Raw genomic sequence first — 24104 nt, 5'->3', positions numbered from 1 at the left:
AAGTTTCAGGTCTCTCAAACTTCCTTGAGATTGCCACTGGTTAACCACACAGTAACCATCAATATTACCTCTGCCAAGGAGGTAATATTTCTGGCTCGGTTTGTCTTATCTGTTTGTGTGTTTGTTTGTCTGTCTGTCAGCAGGATTACGGAGAAAACTCCTGGCTCAATTTTCATAAAACTTGGGAGGGTGAAGCATGGGCCAAGAAAGAACACATAACGTGTTGGAGCAGATCTGAATCACAAATTATGTTTCACTTTCGTTAACATTGTGAGATAGCACATTTGTGCTGCATTCATGTGGTGCCGTAATAATTGGGAAAATGTGTTCTCTATGGGGAAAACTCATTTGAGCGCTCCCTCAAGACAGAAGCAACAACTCGGAAACAGATATCAACTTGTTGTGAGCAGTAAAATACAACACATCTTCTTCGTAGCGGCCATGTTTCCATATTACGACCTGATGCTCATGAACACACCGAAGACCGAAGAACGACTTCCCAACCTCGGAAATGGAACCATCCGCGGAGCACGTGAATGCAAAAAGACAAATAATGTGTCAAATGTTTTTAAAACCATAAAAGCAATTGTTCAGTGATGGATCACAAATCTCAAATCATTTGAGTATAATAATAATCCTCCTTAGTTCTTGTTACAAAGAAAATGTTCTGATCAGAACTTTTCATTCTGAAGACGACGAACATATTGGAAATTATTTTTCCTCCCCATCAGCCGTTCCCTCCTCTACCATCTGCCATCGAGAGAAACTCGGAGAGAAACTCGAGCTCCATTTGCGGCGGAAAAACATTTCCCACAAAATGTGACCCGGTGGCTTTGCAATGTAAAATTCAGTGTAGAGGCCAGAGAGAAGCTGCCAATCCTCTCAGAAACGCTCTTGTTTGTTTACAGTAATTACGCTCATGTTTCAAAATCAATGTGGTAATTACTGATGACTTACTGATGTGAAAAAGTTACATGAGGCACCTTCATGCCAGTCAAATATTGAAAACTGAAAAATTTAATATTTTCGTCCAAATTCCAGCCTAATGTTTCCCTTGGCTCTATTTCCATGCAAACAATCACCTCGCAGCCTCCTAATTGAGCCCTGAGAAACCAGCAGGCACTACACTGAGCTGCTGAGGAAGCAGAAAATAAACCCAAGCATGTATTGCTGTGACCTCCAAGGACAGCTCTGCCATGCCATGCCGTGCCATGCCAGGCAAGCAGACTGTCACCTCTACCCTTGGTGGCCCTTGGCTTGTGCCAGCCTTGTCCTCGTTTCTTTTGGTGTTTTTTTTTTCTTACACCTCCCTTTTACATCCATCCCTTTCTCTCTCTCTCTCCTCCCTCCATCTGACGGGACTCTTCCAGAGCAGGTCCGTGGAGTCCCTCTGCTCACAGTCACTTAATTAAACACTCCCACAGCACCGTCTAAAACGTGACCGACGACTGTTAAATTAAGACGCTGTCACAGCCGGGGAACAAAGCGCTGGCAGGGTGAAGGAAATATAAACCAGCTCAGGGAGGAGAGGAGGATGAGGAGACACAGAGAGGTGGGAAGCTGCCGCTACGACTGCAGTTTACTGCCTCACATGTGTTCTTCATCTGCACACTTTCTTGCCGTTTTATGGGGGAAATCTCAACCGTCTTACTCCTGAATCCAGTCTTTTAGATTTTCTCCATCTACTCTGACTTCTCTCCTGATGTAAAGAAAAAAGGAAAACAGAAGAAAGGTGTGCCTATCCCACTTATATCATTATTGTTTTATCATGGGAATACTTTGTTGGCAGCAAGTGTTCACATTTGAGAAGCTGATGTAAACAGTATAACATTTTCAATTTCAATTGATCAACTAATGAATAAATCAACATTGTTTCAGCGCTGTATGTCCGAGTGCTGCAGCTTTAAATCCTGCACGCTCTTCTTCTGGCTGCTTGTATAACACAGGCCCAGGATTTACATTCTTTCTGCCGATGCACTCACTTGTGAGTTTACGCAAGAGGATTATGCACATGTAAACATGTCCTCGATCAATTTTAACAACTTTTCCACTTGGGCGACACTTTTGAATAAAAAAATACTAATAGTGTGATGTCACATGTGATAGAGACAAGAGAGGTGCGAGGGTTCTCTTCTTCAATTTTGTTAAATTTTGCTTGAATAACGTTTAGGGAATATGTTCTGCTGTTATTGCTCTGCGTTTCACCCTGAAGGATCAGTAGCTATCCCTACATTTGTACTTTTCATTGAAAAATGTGAAAAAAAGAGATAACTGGAAAAAAGAAAATGCACATGCATGCACGCCACCGCCTCACCAGAATAAGGTCTCTCCCTCCCTCCCTCCCTCCCTCCCTCCCTCTACCTGCTGTCCCCAGTCGATCCCCGGCAAAACTTGGCGGCAGATGTTGCTGTGCTAAGTTGGCTCTGAAGTGCCTCCCCGGCTCCCGGGTCTCACCGACAACACAGTCAAACCACATTAGATCTCTTTATTTGTGCCTGGGGCAAGTTCGGCACTGCAGCTGTGTCCACCCCCACTCTACCTTTGGTGTTGAAGGCCCTCGGGCGCTAAATGTGAGACCACAAAAAAAAAGAGAAAAAAACTGTTTCACTCTCATTTTCTGTCTCTCTTCTGCATCTGCTGACAATCCAACAGTCTGGCTCCGGGCAGCAGCACTGAGGGAGGAGGAAAGGAGACTGCAGAGGGAGGGAAGATGGGTGAGGTTGGAAGCTCGGCAAGGAGAGGGGGAGGAGAGGGGGTGGCATGGACACCCGGGTCCTCGCGCTGAACAGATGTCTGCGACAACCTGCTTCCTTACACCTGTACGAGTCCTTGTAACCCCGCGGATGCAGCGCACTGAAAAATTCATGACCCTAGAGGTTTCCTGTCCGCCATCAAAGACCGCTGCCCCCCCCCCCCTCTCCCTCACTCCCCTCCATCCCTCCCTCCGTCGCACCTCTCCTCTCCCTTCTCCACGTCACCGCTGCCCGCTCTGCCATCTACACCTAACCTCCCACCGGACAGTCCAGACTCCTCTCACTTTGATCAAGTCAAGTTTATCTGTTCAGTCCAATATCTCACGCACGTCTCATCGAGGACCAGGCCGGAGGCCAACAACAGTAGAAGTTACCGACTCAACATGAGCTCTCTAAGGAGACAAGGAACAATAAAAAATGTTTTAGCATATAAGAAAAGAATACATAAAAGAAAAGCTGAGGTGGGAGGAAACACAACAATGACATACTTATGTTGTTTATATTTTAAAGAGCCGTTACAGCTGGACTCAGACAAAAAGTAGTCCAGTGAAATGGGACATGATATCAGCAGTACATGCAAACTGTGTTGTGTGTTAAGCCTTTAGCCCATAGACTGTGTGTGCAGTGATGTCACCCATTGGTTTGAAGGCTTCTCGGTTGTTTGGAACCAGAAGTGACAAAAGAGGGAAGACATTTTTAAGCCGACTAAAATGTTTCCATCAACTTTCATGAAGTGAAAACACAGCCTGAAAGGGTTAAACGAAAACACAGACAACAACCAACAGCACCTTGGTAGCAACCTGTCAATCACAGGGTAGCCCCGCCCTATCGCATACCAAGCTTTATCGTTTATTCTACTCTAAATGGGAACGTAATGTACCAAATGAACATGAAGTTGTATTGAAGAAGGCTTGAAACTACTGATTGAGACCATAAACTCGCTTTAGTCACTGTGAAGATCCACTCCACTAAAAAGATGAAACATGTCAACACGAGTATCAGTCTTGGTGAAAATATAATTATTAGAAACCACAGAATCTGCATCAGCAGTATCAGTATATCTGTCTTGGTTTAAAGCTCCACTACTCAAACCAGATGCCATCTCCACCATGGAGTTGTGAAGGATTGACACAGAATTCATTGCCGTGTAAAAGTCATCAGGTAATCTGACAAGGTAAATTGATTAACATAGATTACTTTAAGGTGTTTCTTACAAAAACCCTGAAAACTAGTTGAAATTCAAAAGTTCATTCTTGATAATGGAAACGCATTTGAAAAAAAACAATGTCAGTATAGGTTTGTATGAGTTTAATTAATATTAACAGAATCAGTTTAGTGAAACTTAATCTATATTTGTAGAATTGTTTTTTTGGAAGTATTGAAATCCTTTCTGTGAGCACATTTTGCCGTCTAAAATATGTATTAAAAACGTAATTTAGATGTTTTCCGTTTTGTAAAAAGCATTTGTATTCTTCATTGCAACACTGGGAGTACCGTGTTGAAGTTCAGCTGAGAGCCACTAGGGGATTTAAAAACATCATGAATCACTTAAAAATCTTTTTTTTCTGTTTTCACCAATATTCAGTTTCCATTCACTGTCGTCGACTGATCCGTTAAGATGTGACTTCAAACACACACAGCCTTTGTGGCCTGCTGTTTGATTCTCTCCTGTGTCCGCTGCGTACAGTCTTGATCAAAGACTTAAAAGTGGAGTTTGGCGCGGAGATCGGCATGTGAATGAAGTGAAGCTGCCAGCGATATCGGGGACTCCGCTGGAAGCCTCTCTTCCCCGTCCCCTTCCATCCTAAGTGCTTTGACACCACTGGTTTAGTCACCAGTGGGCTTCACTCTCCGTTTCCTACACTTCCAAACAGTTTGCTCGGAGCGACTGAGGTGACTGCTTGTGTGGGAACATCTATTAAATTCATCTTTCACATAGTGGGAGCCATGATGTTTCCACAATCTGCATTTTCCTGCTTAACAACTCAGTTGGATGAATACTGGGCGGGGGAATTGTTGTTATTTCAACATGAAATGAAAGCGTAGTGCAGGAAAATATGCAGGTTTGGTCATCTAATGAAAACCCTGGCCTCATCATTAAGCCTCAAGACACGATACAAATGCAACCAGAAAATATTATCAATTTGTTAACAATTCATCATGGTAGTTGATCCAACTCAAATCATACTTCTTCGTGCTCTCACACAGAGAAGTTTCAACAGCACACACACAACTGACACACACGGGTATTGCTTGAGAATACCAAAGAACGCATTGATTTGGTGATTTGCAGGTCAAGAGCTGTCTTTCTGACATATTACTGTTTTTGACAGCACTTCAGTTATTATAGTTTAATCAAGTGGCAACCTACAATGATAACAAATTAAGCTAAAAACTCTAAAAGAGAGTAAATCCCCAGAGACCTCCATGTTAAAATGCTCTACAGTGCCTGGTACAAAAAACTATTTTGGTCTCTATAGCTAATTGCCCTGCTCATGACAACTGTACGGGGAGGAATATTTATACAACTCGTCCGCAAATTATAATAACGCTTAAAGTTATGCATTAGTAGGGGCGTGGCCACTTTGAGTGACAAGTGGGAACCTTCACATGTCACTAGACGCTAGCTGTCTGCTCTGCTGCCTCACCCAGGCCGCCTCAGCTCCACAGACGTTCCACCTCGATGCCCATTTTTTGGATTAGCCAGGAGTCGGGACTGCCAAGATGTGTGACGTCCGGAGCCACCCACTTTGAATGTCCATATTTCTTTTCTTTTTTTGTTGTGCATCTTCTGGCATTCTGAGTTTTTCTAAAGAGCACAGTGAGTCCCTGAGTAGCAACTGGCAGGCTCACAGCTGGCTCACACTGGCTGGTTTTATCCATGTTCTACAGAGCAGCAAACGTTATTTCACTTGAGACGTTTGCAGTCTGACATCATTCTGGGAAACATTCAAACTCTTATGACCATCTTCCTCTTTAAAGAGGTCTCAGAACAGGAACCATAAGTGGCCACTGTGGATAAAAGACGTCAGGGACTAAAGTTATACAGAAGGTATGAATGTGCAGACGAGTCCATTTTTACTTCATTCACAAACCACTGCCAAAATAAATTGTAGCGGGGACTTCATAAGAAGAGGAAAATCTCTTTCTGGGCCTTACATCTGGTCAAGAATTGAAATCCAAATTCTCATCACTCTACAACCTTCTGCAAAGTGATTCTAAAGCATGCTTTTCATTTTGAGATTAGGCATATAGCTCAGTGTCCACAGCAGCTGATGTGGTTTGTTAGATTAACTGCTGCCTTAGAAAGCTAACAACATATCAAAACATCTGGTTAACTCTGACTTGGTGGCGGTTTGTAAGCAGTGTGCTCTCTTAACCGCCTGCAAGGCGTCGGGTTTCAGTGTGTCGGTTCGTGGAGCCGAGATGTTTCCTTTTTACTCGAGTTTGACCATATTTGGCCGTCCCTGTCATGCTTCCCTCAGTGAGCTGTTGCAGCTGCAGCTCACATCGGCCCAGTTTGGTAACAACAACACAATGCTAAACTCGTGCCAGCAGCTTCCTCTTGTGAGAGCCACTACACAGATGATTGTACCTCCACAGCTGTAATTCAATACTGCAATACAATAATGAGTTCTTAACTGTAATCGTGGCGACTCAACAGATTTGGAAGGATAGAACAACTCATACTGAGGATTAGGGCTTTTAAAGAACGGTTACAGAAACTTTAAATAGTCAAAAGAAGCCCATGCACACTGCTGACTAATGCAGGAATTGCACTATTTATATCCCTGAATACATCAAACTGCACTGATGACCACTGATGAGACTTTGACTCACTCCCTTCAGGGTGTCGGTTTGTGCAACTGACGCTGATTTAGTGTGTCCCACACACACCCTACAGTCACACACCCACGTACACTTCACTGTTTATGCAACCTTGCGTGCCTCTGCATATTGTGTGTGGTTTGTATTTTGAGGTGTCTCTGCAAATACATTTTCCACTGGGAACAAAAGTGTCAAGAGCTGCTCAACGTCGAGGTTCTCTTCACTGACTTACCTTGTCTGCATTTGAGGGTCGCATGAGGGACACTCGATCGTACTGCCGCCCCAGCAGAGCCCACAGAGCATCGAGACGACCCTGATAGAAGAAGAGAAATGGTATTTTAACTCAGCAGAACTTGTAAGAAAACTAAGATGATTTTGTTGCATAATATATCAAATAACAAACACCATTAGTTAGATCAGGGGTGTCATTTTAGTTCATAGGCCAGGTACAGCCCAATTTGATCTCAAGTGGGCTGGACCAGTAAAACCACTGCATTATAACCTATTAATAACGACACTGCAACTTTTCCCCCTTTCTCTTAGTGTTAAGAAGTACAAGTACGTTTTGAAAAATGTTCACAATTAATGAACAATACATTTATTTACAAACCAGATGATGAACAGCCTGAGATGTTGTACGCAAAATAAGTGTAATTTCAACAATATGTCTCAGGTTTTCCAGCTCATTGTCATTACAATTTACATTTGGGTCTAAAAACGTACATAACTTTTAGCCACATGTATTTTGGAAATGATCAACAATATGTTATTTTATTTCTTTGTGATTCAAACAACTTGTTGAGATCTACAAATGATTGTATTTTCTATGCTGTGTAGTAATGCTGACGTCACTACACCAGCTAAGCTGGAAGCTATTGTGGAAGCAGGTTAAGTTAACCCCTACCTTACAAACCATTTATAAAGCTAACGTTTTGGCAGTGCCTCGACAATAAGGTCTTACCTCCACACATCTTTAAATGTGACTGTGACAGTACCACAAGCATTCGTTCTCCTTTCAGAGAGCTGGTTTCTGTTCAGCGTGGAAAAGCCTCTGAAGCTGCATTTTACATGAAGTAGCTACTCACTGTTTAACTTGCTCCTGAAACCTGGCACCTCTCAGCCTTCACAAGTGTATAAGAATAGCAGTGCATTTTACTGAACAATTGTAATTAATGACTCCTCTGCAATTTTCACACATTGCAAAGTCATACGGTGGGCTGGATTGGACCCTTTGGTGGGCCGAGTGTAGCCCCTCCAAGGGATAGAGGGAAGAGAACTGAGAGAGGTTCATGCTGAAAGACAAAATAACCAACATATGAAGTTGCACATTGCAGGTTGTCACGCTCACCTTGATGGGAGTGTACCATTTGTTCTCGGTTTGATGGTAGGTAGGGGCAGCCTTCGGGGTTGGACGTTTAATCATTGGCTCCTCTGAATCCTCTGGTATGGACACCACGGCATTCTTGGCTTTCTCCAGCCTGGCCCCCTCCTCGGTGGAGCCCTTCTCCCCCCAGCGCACCTGGACAGATAGAACAACACACAGCACCAATTTAAGAGACAAGAAGAGCTCCGATCTTTTTACATTTATCATTTACAAAATATGAAAACAACATTAGTGCTGAACCTATTAGTCGAGTAACAGATTAGTCGTCGGTGAAAAATGTATCAAGCAAAAAGGCACTTCCCACTTCTAGTTTGTCAAATGTGAGCTCTTTGCTTTTCTCTGTTTGATATAATTGAAAAGTTAATACTGTTTTTGTCTGTTGGTTGAAAAAAACATGTCGAGGACATCCGCTTGCACTTTAGTAAACTGTGGTGGTCATTTTTTATTTGTCATTTTATAAACCAAGTTAAAGTTATCACACAAAAAAGAGAAAAAAACTATTCAGGATTTCAATTTCATTAGATTGGGGAACAAACATGAGAATGAGCAATAATAATGATAAGTATTTTAACACACTTAAGTTGCAAGTTGCCCCAATTACAAATCAGTCAATATTCATGAACTACTAAATAGCCAATAAGCTGTCAGGAGAGGCCGGACACACTTTCAGCCAGAGGACCAACCAACACAGGAAGTAGGAGTGTCCCCGACTAAGAACTTACATAGTCGAATCTGATTGGTCAAGTCTTGCCTGTCGTCGAATCATGATTTTTAGTTTTTTGCTATTGATTGACAGTTTGTTGTGTGTAGGTGTGTGTAGGTGTGTGTAGGTGTGTGTAGGTGTCCGTAGTACTGAAACGGAGCCGAGGCAGACAAACAGAACACTGTTTACTAACCTGATATTTATAACAAAATCTGCAATATTTCATGATTTATTGGGAGAAAACAAAGCAATTGTATGTAAAATGAGACATTCAGAGCCCCTTATAGCTCGCATGGGATGATCTTTTCTTTGCAACACATTTTCACTGCGATGATTCGACTGAGATTGGCAGTCGAATATTAAGGGTCACCCCTGACAGGAATGTGATTATAGTAAGAAGGGAGTTGAACAACAGTTATCACTATGTATCCATAAGGAAATGAAATGACCTGAAAACATGTGTTTGCTTGTAATAATAAGCACATTTACATGTGGTATAATGTGTCATTGTGTGAGCGTGTGAATGCAGGCCTGTGTGTTAGTTAAGCTGTCCTGTTTTTAATTGAATTCATCACATCTGTTGCAAGGAGGAGATAAAAACTCCACCGTCACATGAATGGGGAGAGGTGATTAATTAGCGACACAGTTTTCAAGCTGTAGGTTAAGCCGTGACAATATAGAACAGCTTTTCAGAATCATCTCTGGGATCCATCCCCGGCCTGCCGCATCAAGAAAAGAGCGGGCTGCGATGAATAAAAGATACGTTGTCACCTCAGCCGGCTCAATGCGCGTTTGAAATATTGGAAGCGGCAAAGCGGTGGAGGTGGAGGTGCTTTTTCTCAGCATGACGTCGGAAATATGGATGCAGAGGAGGACGCAGGTTGATCTCAACAAGCACCTCGTCCTCTATCCGCAGGGGGGAGGCTTCAGAAGTGGAGATGGGCCTGTCGGTGGGAATCAACCTGCTCCAGGAAGAACAGAGCGACGGGATAGCCGTGTTAGCAGATCACAAACACTCATGGGGAAGAAAGTCAAGAGATAGGAGCTCCCTGAGGATGCTGGGAAATCCCTGCAACGCCACCAACTTCCTCGGGGCTGAGGAGCGGTAGGGGGAAACAGCGAGGGGGGAGGAGGGGAGCTGGCCTTTAAACCTGGATTCCCTTCGGAGGAGGCGGAAAACAAAAGAGGCTGCCGAGGTTTGGGGGGAGGTGGTAGAGGAGAGATGGGTGAAGTGGTGAAGTGGGTATGTCAAGTTGACAGCAGCACTCAATCCTTCATCCCGGCAATGACTTGATCCAATCAGGCCCGGACGGCCAAGGACGAGATGGCAGGGCCTGTCATGTCAGAGGCATCAGTGGACTGACGAGGACAGCGGGCCGGCTGGTCAGTCAGCCGCTCCCTCCTCCTCCTCCTCCTCCTCCTCCTCTTCCTCCTCCTCCTGCTGCTGCCCGTGTAACTCAACAAACTTGTAGCTTCATAGAAAACTGCTGACATTCAGTGTTTTGGTTTACAGGATAACAGCTGTCAGAAATGTGCGACTTCCTGCTGTCTGGGATTTTATCTTTGTAGGATTTAAATTATCTTTTACTGGTTGGATTTGATTTAAAAACGTTTTAACATTTGCTGCTCTAATCATTCCACGTCTTCAAGAAGATTCATGTGTCAAACATAATGTTAGAGACATGTCTTTGTGACTGTGATGAAAGGGTTTCATGCTCCTGAAAGCAATATGTCGGGGGATGATATTTAGGCTCTGACCTCCATGCGTTTGATCCCTCCAGCTCCTCTTCCTCCGTAGTAGGAGGCGTCCACAGTCGGCCACTTCGACTTGGGCAGCGGCTCTGGCTCCTTCGAGAGAAAAAAGGGAAATAAATAAGTGTTTTGCAGTTGGAGGAGCCATAAGCACAGTTTATTCTATCTATCTCTGCATGGACAAAAGACAGGAAGAGCAGGACCGTGCACGCTATTGTTCTATTTTCTTTCAATCCCATTGATCAATATTTGAATGCACTTCCTCTCAACAGGAAAGACTCCTTTACGTCATTGTGTTTGGAAGGAAGAGACACTAAAGTCCATGGAACAGTATTAGGGCATTAGGGCCGGGCATGAGGAAAAATATGAGAGGAGGAAGATTTTCTTTTAAATTTAAGTAGAAATGCTGAGATGAGTTATAATACCATTTAAAAAATAAAGTGGAATCAAAGTACTACTGCTAGCACATATACTGTACTGAAAGCAAAATACAAATAATCTTACAAAATCTTTTCTTCCCTTATGCCTGACCCTAATACCCTTCTGTACATGTCCTTACTTCTGCTACAGCTATCAATTCATCAACTAAATAATTGGCTCATGTGCTGAAAGTCGACAGATTTTTATGCTACGATGATATCATCTTCCAGTAAAGGACAAATAATTATATCACGCCAGCATCAACTTTTTAAACATTCTTTAAAAACGAAATTCTGGGAAACATGCATATTCACTTTCTTTGTCTTTGTTGGGCCATGAGTGGGATTAGCCTAGCTTAGCATAAAGACTGACAACATGGGGGAAACAACTAACCTGACTCTCTAAAGTAAAACATGAGAGCGGTTTAAATCTGTGGAAATATTCACTCAAGCTACATTTCAAAGCTTAATTTGTATCATTGATAATCTTGTATATGAATAATTGTTAATGCGGTGTAATGAAATGCTGTATTGGTTCTGCGACTTTGCTTGATGATTTTATATTTTTCATCTACAATACTTTGGCAGCAATACAAATATTCTGGCATCGTGACAACACTATAGTGATGTACTCACAGGTGGTGGAGGACGGGAAGGTGGACGAGGTGGCGGCGGGTCTTTGATGACCTGGATAAACAGATAAAGCAAAAGAGCGTCAGCACAAAGTCCATCAGGGGACGTATACACACACACAGACACACACACACACACACACACACGCTTGAACCTTGTGAAGACAAGCACAGACGAGGCTGACGGAGGTGATTTGTGACAGGTGACTGAGTCAAACAGAGACGTCCCTGAGCTTGTCGCACAGCGGAGCCGCTGCCGCCGCCACCAGGCTGCTTTGTAACTGCAGCTGGCACCCCGTCGACCCGCTGACTACTGATTACAAGGATTCTGCTTGTAAACCAACATCAGGAGCCCCCTGTGCAAAATAAAGAAAAGCTGAAAATCAACTTGTTGACAGGGGAGTCTTTGGGGCGAGCGCTGCTGCCCGTTTAGCTCTTAATTAATTGGATGGGGTTCAGTGCTCCCAAGCAATCCTCCCAATCATAAAGTCCTAAGGAGTTAATTAGCTCCAATGAGATACAGAGGAGGAGGCTCGGGCTCGGCTCCAAGCCCCGTCTGCGTGGATGATGAGTGGCAGCGTACACACACAGAAAAAGAAGAGGAAGAAAAAAAAGAGAACACACGTAACCACGACACACCTCTCCCACAGCAGAGTGACCAGCCCAGCGGCATTGTTCATGACAACACTGGATGACATGGCACCTGAGGAGCAGGTTGTCCACAATGTGATTCCACTCAAGGACAAGATGCCTCTACTGGGTTTTTCAGATGTGCATGGCAAAGCAAAGAGCAGCCAGTGGCATTTGTCAGGTGTCAGTCAGACGCTTCACATACACGATATACTTTTTACTGTAGGATTGCTGAAGACACCACTGCCACTCACTCCATCTGTGAGAGGGATCACGCTGGAAAGGTGGAGTTTATTCTTCTGTGTTTCCTGGTTTCAGGAGTTGTAAGTCAAAGGCAAAAACACAGAGGTCCCGTCTGTGGTTTCTGAAAACTGTGGAATTTAAGTGACCCTACATGCATAGACCCGTATGCGACAGGAGCACACCATGCTGAAATTAATAAATAAGTCAATAGATGGAAAACATCATTTGTAGCCACAATTTGTTCTACATGAGGCCCATCGTCTGCTTCCAACTTACAACATATGACAATTTACTTATTTTGTCCTGTTCGATATTGTAAACTAAATATTTTTGGCTTAAAAAAAAAGTAGCAACTGAAGACACCACGTGTAATGACGATGTTTATTGAAGATTAAATGATAATGAAAATTAGGTCAAGAACTTTGCTCGTCAGCAGAGGGCCGATCACAAAAGGAAGGAGTTTCCTGTTGATTCTCCACCCAGATTGTACCGGTTGGTCTGAGATAAGCCTCGTTTCTCTCTTACACAATATTGGACATTGGCACTACGCACGAGAGTACAGAAGCTGGCCTATAAATACTGAACATATAATTACATTGAGGGCATTTCTCAACTTGAGGTGTGCGGCAAAGTGCAAGGCAGACCTTTGTCCATTAGTCATCAAAGACAGACTACTACACTGTCATCACTGGTTATGCATTTGCTAAATTGGTTTTGGAGGGAGAAAAAAATGAGCAATGTAATAATGGCATATCATAGATCCTAACAGCTGTTTCATTCACTGTCAAGCGCAGGGATACCATCACACACTCCACATACTGTTGTCATTAGAATAATGAAAAATAATCAATTAGGGTTAATTAATTGCTCTTTGACACACAACTGGCTGTAAGCAAATCCAGTAAAGGTCTACTGGTAGCCTCTCCATACGCTCAGTGATTAACATCATTTCAGCCACACCTTACGTTGACAGGATTATCTCTTTTTATTAAGTAATTATGCAGCAGATTTCCTCGACATATTGTGGGACAAACAGAGCATTATACAAATGACGGCGCTCTGCTGCTCTTTCCCAGCTACCTGATGGACAGATGTGCTGAGGAGCGCTCAGCGACGTAATTAAAAACTAAACCTTATACTATACTATACTTAACCGTCTGACATCAGCCCAAGCGGCTCACCACCGCAGTCACGACTCCGGGGGGAATCGGACCAATCAGAGGAGCTCGGGGCATCGTCCCCATATGGCTGTCTCTACAACTGTCCAATGGGACTTGGTAATCCGTTCATTCCCAACCTCAAGCTCAAACCGTGTTGTGTCAAGCTGTTTCGGGAGGCTTATTGTGACGGATCAGTAGCAGGTAGCATATTTGGAAATTTTAAAATGATTTCTCCTTTTAACTACGGAAAGATTAACTCTTTTTGTGGAGAATAGAGGGGGACAGACACAACATAAGATAAAGGTTCTGCATCGGAGAGCAACGGTGACAACTTTGAACATGTAATCTGAGATTATTAACATATTAGGCACCAACTGAGTTGAAAATGTGTACAAAAGTGCATCCAATTTAGCAGTGAATCGTTGTTATTTGGATAAACTGGCGATGTAATTCAAAACTACATCTCCGACCCTGAATCCTTTCATTTGAACTAAAGGCCACGCCATTCTGAGTTTAATTTCCAAACAAATCATAAACAAAGAAATTACCACTCCACAGCTTGTATGACCTCTCTCTTGGCATCATTCCATGTGCGAGAGAGACAGAGAGAGAGAGGGATTGTGGGAAAGAGGTTGGGCATGTGTGTGTGTGTGTGAGTGTGTGTGTGTGTCTGTGTGGCCTCATCCCGATTGCTGAAACCTGGCAGACTGGGGGTTTAAATATTAACAAGTCACACATGGCCCTCCTCTTCTGCCGCGTCCCTCGATGGAAGGCAACAGCAGCTCTCTCCACCAAGACAAACACGTCCGCGGCCAGACATGCTGCAGGGGGTTTACATTTTAATGCCTTTGTTGGTTTTCCAAAATATGCTTCCATCTCATCCTGGAAGGGCTCCCTTCAGGTCCACAAAGCCAGGTGACGTCTATCATTTAAGGGGCGGCGCGGGTGTGCGGGAAGCGGTGGTGGAGGGTAAAATTTGCCTTTATCAGATCAGTAGAAAAAATGCAGGGACACAGAAAAAGACCAGGGTGCACCATCTGCAGCCCCTCTCTCATAGCCCCAAACGATAATCTGCTGTGGATTTTTGTAAACGGTTAAGTGGGTGAGGCTGTTTTTCCAAAGGCGATGAGAGCAGTTTTCATGAATATTCAGACTAAAGAGAAGTTTAAACAATGTATTTAAGAAAGAATTATCTTCCATCAAGCACAAGCAAGTTGTTGAAAGGAAAACAATGAAAGAGAGCTCGGCATTTCATTGCAGATTCAAGATTCGTTAATTACACAGAGCCTCAGGTTCCACCTGTTCACAAGGGACCAGTAGCATGTGGCGATCTGTGGAATTAATGAACAACCTTCGAACCTCCACATTTAGACAATGGCCAGAGCCTCTGAACCCAAGTCAATATTAACAACCATTCTGTCGCAGATCAGTCGTGAGTAGTAGCACATTTTATCAATACCAGTGCGCGATATGAAGAAAACGTGCTTTTAACTTTGTTGAATATTGCAATATTTTAGATTTACTGTGCCGCCCTAATACAGATATCGATATTGCTTAATGATATCCATATTTATTGGTGCTCTAATCAAAGCTCTTCCATAAATCTAGTGGGTCTAAAATGTATAACTTGGTGCATCAGTGCTTAAATGGGCCACTCTGCAGAGCACCTGCCCACTTCATGTCATGGTTCACATTCTGTTAGCTGTAGTTACTCACGCAACACTAATGACAATAAGGAAAAAGTAGGTGAACTGAAAATGTTAAATGTTTAATTAATGAACGAACAAGGATGAGCAACAGATCTGATTAATGAACTACTAATTAATCAACTGGTCCAGTTTAGCACTGGACGTTGGTACCCGTCCCTACTGCTGAGGTAGGCTTCATTTGGCCGGGATCATAGCAACAGCGCCGGGATCATAGCAACAGCACCGGGACCATAGCAACAGCACCTCCCTGCATTCGTACAAAGTCAGGTTATTGAGGTGTATGAGGAGAATTTAAATAATATTTGAGTGAAAATGTTATGACAGTTAATGTTTTGTTTACTTTTGTTGCCGACGCCATCAATCAAATCTGATCAAACCCCGACCACACAGTCCCAATGACGCAGATTAGCTTCCTTTTAAAGTAATAACTAAGGATGGTTTTTTTTCAAAGCTTTAATTTTTGTTGTTGAATATTTGGTGGGGAATATTTAAGGTTAAAGAGAAACACTTAAAGCTCCTGAAAACCTACTTTCAATTCTTAACTACCTTTATTATAGTTACCATATTGTGGTCATTTTGGTCACTTTGGCTGGTTGGTACGTTGTTTTAGTTAAAGATATAACGTCAATATTTCTACATTATCAAATGAACTTAATGTAATAGAGCGTTGTTGCTGTGGTCTGATTGGTGGGTTTCTCCCAGGTCAAATTGATATGCATGGTGCCAGGGCTGTTTAAAGAAATCTTACTTGATGAAGCACTGAAACGTCAAGAAGACTCTGTGGTGTGCAGGAGCTTTGCTGAAATCGTTTCACTCTGATTTAGCAAAGCAAAACATTCACTCTATACTTTCCTCTCCAGATTGAGATACTGTTCAGGAGAGGAAGTAAGTAATCACCAGAGAAAAATACTAATTATAACAATAGTAATACGAGGAGTAAGATCTACAAATTAACTCAGTGCCAAAAACAGCAGCTGAAACAAAACACTGACAGGAATGAAAAAAAAAGATTTCTCTGTTTACCAAAACAGAGAAAGTATTTTAAGATGGAGCATGGGCATGAAAGATTCAAATGTGATTAAACCATAAATAATCTCTGTGATTATTATTAATCACTTCGGTCCCCAGGTAGGCCCAATGTTAGTCGTGGGCAAACAGAGATTTTGTTAATGTTCGTGCAGTCTGTCACTCACAGTCTCCTCCTGCTCGTCTCTCCATTGGTTTTCAAACACACTTCGTTTGCATGAAATTACTTCATCTCTTCTCAGAGCTTCGTGCGCAGGATGTGGGTTCTTCACTTCCTGTTTGAGGTTCTTCCTCTGTGGTGTTGCTAAGCCACCGCGGATGACCGAGGTAAACGGGAGGTGAAGGGGCTGAAAAGATGTTCGACACCACTTCCCTTCACAGCCAGCTGGTGCACAATGCAGAGCCGGCTGCATAGAGCGGCCTCGGAGTCGGACACAGTCAAACCTGGCACTGACCTGCTGGTTAGCGCTTTGGGGAATAAACTTCACATGCCTTCGACCCCATCCCCAACTACAATTCGATCAAAGAAAAAACTGTTTTCAGTTGAAACGATTTCTTAAGACGAGCTGCGTTTGCCACAACAGGATGTTTGTCATCATCAGAGTTAGAGAAAGGCAGAAGCGAGTAATATCCCATTATTTTTTGATTGCAGGCAACATAAGAAGTATTTGGCATGTTTGTGTCAGCACAGAACTGTGATGTTATCTCCATGCAAAACCAGAGTAAATGAATCAGTAGCTCTGGTTGCCCACAGCTGAAGATGCTATGAGCAGTGCAGCAACACTCACTATTGTGCAGCAAAGAGGCCAGAACCACCACATGAGGGCCAGAGCGACGAGGATCAGCAGCACCAGGAAGACTATCGCCACCGCAAAACCATCCGACTACAGGGAGAAAATGACAAAAGTCATGAGTTTATTCATCAATAATGCATTTAGGTTTTACATCCAAAGACAAAATAGTGAAATGAGACGAACAAATCACTGCTATTTGCTACTGGATAGTAAACAAAATGTCAGCAAAGAGGACAGCCTTTCAATAAACCCCACCATAATTTGGTTTTAGTTGATCACACGCAGGGATGCAAAATGACATAAGTGATTTTAGTTTCTTTCAATTTAATTCTTCAATATTTGAGTGAGAAGTATAACATATTGATTGGATAATCACTACTATTAGGTTAAAAACTGCGAGATTTAAATGATGAAAACTAATTGACTGTTTGTGTTTTGTTTACCTTTTGCATTTTGCAGCGAGGTTAGGAAGCTATCCGGAACTACTCATGAAAAAAGACTACTTCCATGATAAACATGGAAGAGAGGATGAGGGAGTTCTGCTCATAAGGACGATGACGATCACATTCTCTAAACCAAAATATGAGCAACTCTAACTGAAACAGGAATTGACTCATGTTATAAAAAGACAGGTGTGAGGGAAAGAGCCGTTTTCAAGTCAGAAGGTGGAAAATACAGGAAAGAATATCATATCTCATTATCATCTCAGATGCTTTCACTCTGTGATACATAAGAAGGTCATCCAGACTCACACATGTGGAGGCAGTGATGGTGTGGGCGCTGAAGATGAAGGACTTGCCGTGGTTCAGGCTGATGAGAACATCCATGGTCCTGTAAAGAGTTTAATTAGTGTCACAGTAATATATTCAATTAACCATATCTGATATACACAAAGTGACCTACATGAACATTAGAGAGAAAACCATGCCTCTCGTCACTTTACACTCCGGGGGTCACACATTAATCTCACAGGAAATACGTTTATAACATGACAAAGAAAATGCAATCGTACAAAACCTTCGCTGATTTACCAGAAGAAATGTTGTTCAATGCTGCATTTGTGTGTATGCATGTATGTGTGTGTATGTATGTGTGTGTGTATGTATGTATGTATGTGTGTGTGTATGTGTGTGTGTGTGTATGGATGTATGCATGTGTGTCTATGTATGTATGTGTGTGTGTATGAATGTATGAATGTATGATATATATATATATATATATATATATACACACATACACACACACACACACACACACACATATATATATATATATATATATATATATATATGTGTGTGTGTGTGTGTGTATGTATGTATGTATGTATGTGTGTGTGACTCTTATACACTCCCGATGGTCAGGGCAGCACCTTGCAGTGTCGCTTCCTGCCGTTGGTGTGTGAGTGTGTGAATGGGTAATAAGGAAAAAGCACAATATAAATGCTGCCATTTTTGGTGTATTTTATGTATATTTTCTATTTTTAATTATTTAATTTCAAGCTCACTGTGAGCAGTAAAGATTATTGTTCCACTGCAAATATCATACCTCAGTTGATATCTTTTCAAAGTCCAAGAGGTAAATGTACATTCTTAAATTTTTGCAGTGTTCGTTTTATCGGAACAAAAAACAACAACAAGATTTGTGGACATTGAGGAACAAGAAACACAATTGACAAAAGGATTTGTCAATCATCAAAACATCGTTAAGTAACAAGGAATGTCCAGGTTTTGTCCTTCAGCAGATATCTGTCACAACTTTTAAACTACTGAAATATGAGGGATGATAACCAAACAAGTTTTTGCTTTTGAATCAATAAAAGCAAAAGATCTACAAACACTGCAAATGTTACAGTAAGAAAAGGAACATTAACTCATGTATAAGCAATAAATTCACTTATTTCCAATATTAATACCAGTAATTTCCTCAAAGCTCATACAAAAGGTAGCGTTCTACAAAAAGTATTTTATGACTTCCAGGGACAGAATAAAGAGCTAAATTGTATAATTTCACATCAAATCCTGTTAAAGAGTGAGTCCAGCGCCCACATTAGAACAACGCTCAGTAAAGAACACAATGGGTACAAAGTAAATGGTCACAAACTCGGAGGGAGGAAATCCTCTCGTTATCCCAGCCGTCAGCGCGTGTGGATGAAGTAACCTGACTGGCAGTAACAAGGCTCGTGAACTCCTATGACTTATTTAGAGGGGGAAATGCGGAAGCCAAAATGGGCACAATTAAAACCCTAATGATGAACGGCACCGCAATTTCCATATGTCTATTACGCCCAATCCAATTACCGCAGGTTTAATGAGAATTCAGGATATGAAACGCCTGAAATCCTCCCTACAACACAAAAAGGAAGAGAGAAAGAAAGTACGCAGAGTGGTATTGTGTGTGAGGGGCCAGCTGTGAGTGTGCGGTAGCGTACAGGGGAGGCCTGCATAAGAACTGGTGCTGCGGAATATTAACAAGAGAGCTCTTCGCTTTGCTCTGGATTTCGCCCGAGGCAGTGCCTTGGGCCACCAATTCTCCTGCGGTTCAGAACAGATGAGCAACCTGACCATGTGTTCATTACTATGCAGTGGATTCTAAATATTCTAAAGTGACTCCTTTGCACCTTTTCCTAATTTACCCACACTGAATATTTAAAATGAAACTCATGGAACTTTAAAAACGATGGACTTTGACACTCAACTAGTTGTCTCCACTTTTCTTTTTCCCCCTCTTTTCATTTGTTTATTCTATATTCTATATTATTTAAGTAAAACACATTTAATCAGCAGTCTTAGTTGAGATCAAGATTCTTTTTTTAATTTAAACAATGTACTCTTTATCTGTAAGGGACGGTTTAGTGGAGCAGATTAATTAATAGAACAATTAAAGCAGTAACAGACCGGTAGGGACAATTATTATGAACGGTTTTGAAGTTATTGAATAAGTTTTAAAATGTTTTGGTGACATTGCAGATGACACCATGAGTACATGAAACTCTGTTGCTTGTTCTTAACCAGGATGCTGAAGCAATAAAAGTATAAAAAAAATAATAATCTTTAGAATCGCACAACCAGACGACCAGACGACCAGACGACCAGCATTTAAGCAACACAATAATGAATAAAAACGTTTACCAGATTCATAAAAGATCCAATCATGTTTACATACGCAATAACAAAGACTTAATACTTTTTGGATTGTGGCTTGCATTTGAAAGGTTTTGTGCGAAAGAAAGTGTGTAAAACTGTGTTTGTTTTCCCTCCTCGACATGATGAGTGTAAAGTTAACTGGTAAAGCATCACAAACGGAGTTTAACAGAAGTAATGACGGGGCAGCGTGACAGTGACATCAAGTACATAAAAAATAGCTTTTAATCTGATCTAGAAATATGGTTTAATTTTGTGTTTAACTGAAATTCTGAATATTTTATATGACAGACGTTTGGTTTGTTTCAATTGTTTGCATCTGAACCTTCCTTCCTGTTTAGACGAGGTTGAAGTGTGCCCATTAGAGAGGGCACTTTTGTGCTCGCTACTTTTCTTAAATCATAGACGTTTGAATTCCCAACAAATGAGAACACAAAGATTTGAAAACTCCTATTTTTGAGTGTTTGCTTCTACAAAATATCCCTTTGTGTTCGATGTGGATTCGTGAAACGCTGCACGCCTCTGCAGCTCAGCGAAGCCGTTCCAGGTCCTTGCATGTTAACTAAGTGCTTGTGCTGAATGGGTGAGGGGAGAGGCTAATTTAGCTGACACCCTCAATCCGTGATAATGGTGGGCAGGTTGTTAATCAAGCTGGAGGTGTGGACCTCGGCTTGTGAAGGAGGAAAGCTCCCAAGCGAGTTACACTGACGAACACCCAACTCTCCCCCCCACACCCGCCCGCCTCGCCTGACATCGCTGGACATCCTTAATGTACCACAACCCAACCATAGTCAGAGAGGCCTTTTTTCTTCCTCCCTGAGACAGTGACTGCTAATTTAACGAGTTACTGTTGAGTAGGCAGAATCTGCTGCAACACCGAGGCATGAGTCATATATGCTCTTCTTTTTTCACCCTTTAAACTTCCATGAAGATTTACAGAAGAGTGATTGCTAATAATTAGGTGACAACGTCATTTTAAAGTGGTTATTATGTGCCACTGAATTACAGTTGGTGCTCAAATAAAAAATGTATCTACGAGTATTTAGTTAATCACCTTATTGTTTAAATAAACTGTCAAGAAAGAAATTACATAAATTCGATTGTTTCCAGATTCTCAAATGTGAGGATTTTCTAAGAAATTGGAAGAATACTTGTGACGGCTGTTTTTCTTTATCTCGTGACAAAATGTTTAATAAATGTAAAATAAACCACTGGCGGAAAAATTGATAATGAAAATTCTTAGCTGCAGTTTTAGTAAAGGCCTATAAAAACACTGTGCATTTCTGGTTTATGGTCTAAATTATGCTTTGTTGACAAAACCACAGTGAGGGCCATTACTGAATGAACACAGACAATGCTAGGCACAACCAGGAAATAAAGAGGATCGAAAAGATGAAAAAAAAAAGGCAACTGAGTGACTTTAAAAAGGATCCAGATGAATAATTTAAAAACAACGCTTGCTGTCATTTAACTTCGCCGTGGTGAAAGCTAGTGAGCGACACTGAGGAGCGAGCTGCAGCTGCTTGGTGGTTCCATGGTTATGTTTGAATAAATGGGAGATGAGAGGGCAGATTGTCACAGGGCCCAGGGATCAGTCAAAATTTGGGTAGAAAGCGACACAGGCTCCCAGGGACACCAGTTGAATGGCAGAAGGCTTCTTCCCGCTGTAGTTCTCTTGCTCCACGTTGGAATTACTTTGTCCCAGGGCTCACTATAATCTGTCAGAAAGTAAAGCCGACGTGATGCTAAGCTTTGGTGATGTGATGCAGCTGGAGCGGCTGACAATGATGACGCTAATGGCTTTCAAACTTCCCTTAAAGATGTGAAAATTGAGGAGGCTGAATAATTCACAGCAGAGCATATGCAGGTCCTGTCACTCGGCATCCAGGAGTCATCACTCTGCACGGGTTTGTGTGGAAAAAGTTCTGATGGAGGGAAGAAAACTCGGCCTCATGAAGCCTGAGGAGCAGATGAGAAGTTGTGTTCCAGAGTGAGACATCCACCATTTGGAAAGAGTGACATGCACTCTAACAAACTGACTGATGCTACAAAATTAAAATAAAGAGATGGATTTTCTGACATGGCAGCTGGTACTTAAAAAGGACCAAACCAGTGTGTTGCACGACTTAACTTCTTAACCACAAAGATTTAACTTTTTGTGTAGTTTTCGATTTCTGAAGAAATGTAATGTAATGACAATAATTGCATCTAAAATTAGACATATAAAGCAAATTGCTAATACATTTTCAGATCCTAGAAAATGTATGGAAAACCAGAAGCAACGGACAATCGATGTAAAATTTAGTTTCAAAGGGTCTCAAGATGATTCACAAAATAAAACAACTAACTTTTAGACTAACTACTTTCAGGCCTTTATAAACCCTTAAAAATAAAAATAAAAACACTGTTGGGAATCACTGATGCAAAGTAAAGGAGTCAACAGGCTAAAACTAATAACATCCGTACACCAGGATACCACTTATATATTTAATATATATAATATTTGTCTTCTTTTACTAAAATTGATTTGGAAGGGTTGAACAAACCCTGGAGCGTTTACCAGCTTGGTGTGTTTAGTTTGGGTTTGTGTGAGCGCCAGACTAACTCTGTTGTAGACCAAACAAAAGACAATAATTAGCTAGCTAGCGCAACCCGCGTTCCCTCTGCCTGTAAGGGGAGCGGCAGCTGCGTAGTCTCCTAGCGGCGGGGTGTGAGGCAAAGGGGCCGTTTAGACCCAGCGGCAGCGGGACACCACCCGCTATTTTCTGTAATAAGCATTACAGAAAGCATGAAATAATGGTGGAATTAGCAAGCTAGCTAGCTATTTGACCGGCCGCAAATGAGTCAAATTAGACAACTGTTGAGTTGTACAAGGTGCACCAACTGAAATTCCTGCACCATTTAGAAAATTGAAACAATGCATCATCCTTGCATTGGTTTAATTCAGGAACCGGCCCTTTAGATGTGAACCCGACCTTAATCTGAAAGATTTTCTGAATATCTGGAATTGTAGGTTTCAGTTTATTGCTTATTTTGTTTTCCAGTACCAAGAAGAGCACGAGTTATCCGTCAATGCACATACAAAATCTGAAGTCAACATGTTGCTTCTTGCATCCTTCAATCAAAGAGAGCTGGTTCCAATTTCATGGCAATCAATGCACATCTAACATGTCTGTGTCCCACAACGTGGAGGACAATCAAACAACGGGACATCTTCATAGTCCCACTGGAGCAGATGGAGCGATGCCTCTGCAAGCAGCAGCCCTGGGACAGCCTGTTTAATTATTGACAAGCATTAGCATTCACTACTGTACCTGCTTTGTAAAGCAGGTGTCGACTCCCCCCTTAGTTATTTTTTGCTCTCCACCATTATTGTGAAAACACCAGGTGAGGACATGATGCTGCAAGAGCGCAGCCACTTAACCTCTCGATCGACGGCTCAGCAGGGGATGCCGGGTCTCCTAATGGGGATACACTGAGGTGAGGTGGGGGGGGGAGGGAGGGAGCGGGGAAGGAAGGGCGTCAGCAGATGCTAGCGTTTCAGGCCTGATGCCGCAGCTGTCAGCACAGATGATGCCTCCGCCGTGAGTGCTCCTACACAGCTCGATGACCAACGGAGGACACTGTGGTTCCTGGACATCGAGGCTGAACGTGGAGCCGCCTGCTCCACGTTCCCGGTGGGACGGGAAGCTACCGCTGAGCACTTCAACTCGAGTGACTGCTGCATCTGAAATATATTTCCCGGCAAACTATGTTTACGAGGTCAAGACAGAAATTGAAGCAGTGTTTGCGGAGGACAAGGCCTCGCGTGTAACAAAACATGGTTAAAAAGGGCAAACAGGGAGAAGGAATGTGCAGTGAAAAGGCGATTCTTCTTCGGCTGAGTAGAGCCGTGTTAACGGAGCGCCCTGTGCACCGGTAGCGGTGATGG

The 24104-nt window shown here is 42.3% G+C and overlaps 1 protein-coding gene across 2 annotated transcripts in view; it reads right to left on the bottom strand.

Moving 5' to 3' along the window:
- antxr2a (ANTXR cell adhesion molecule 2a) overlaps positions 1-24104 on the bottom strand; it is an 83470-nt gene that overhangs the window by 33720 nt on the left and 25646 nt on the right. Inside the window, exons 11-16 of one of the 2 annotated variants that reach the window (XM_029440411.1) lie at positions 17786-17864; positions 17028-17123; positions 11476-11526; positions 10427-10516; positions 7930-8100; positions 6814-6894 (exon numbers count right to left, since the gene is read on the bottom strand). In XM_029440411.1, the coding sequence (XP_029296271.1) occupies positions 6814-6894; positions 7930-8100; positions 10427-10516; positions 11476-11526; positions 17028-17123; positions 17786-17864 (568 nt within the window). Of the gene's footprint in view, positions 1-6813; positions 6895-7929; positions 8101-8156; positions 9631-10426; positions 10517-11475; positions 11527-17027; positions 17124-17785; positions 17865-24104 lie in introns of those variants that run through there. The other variant, XM_029440412.1, reaches the window with a different exon arrangement.

Source organism: Cottoperca gobio, chromosome 9 (genome assembly GCF_900634415.1).
Source record: "Cottoperca gobio chromosome 9, fCotGob3.1, whole genome shotgun sequence".
NCBI classification, from domain to species: domain Eukaryota; kingdom Metazoa; phylum Chordata; class Actinopteri; order Perciformes; family Bovichtidae; genus Cottoperca; species Cottoperca gobio.
Note: the sequence above shows the minus strand (reverse complement) of the source record. Positions and strands in the feature narration are given on the sequence as shown.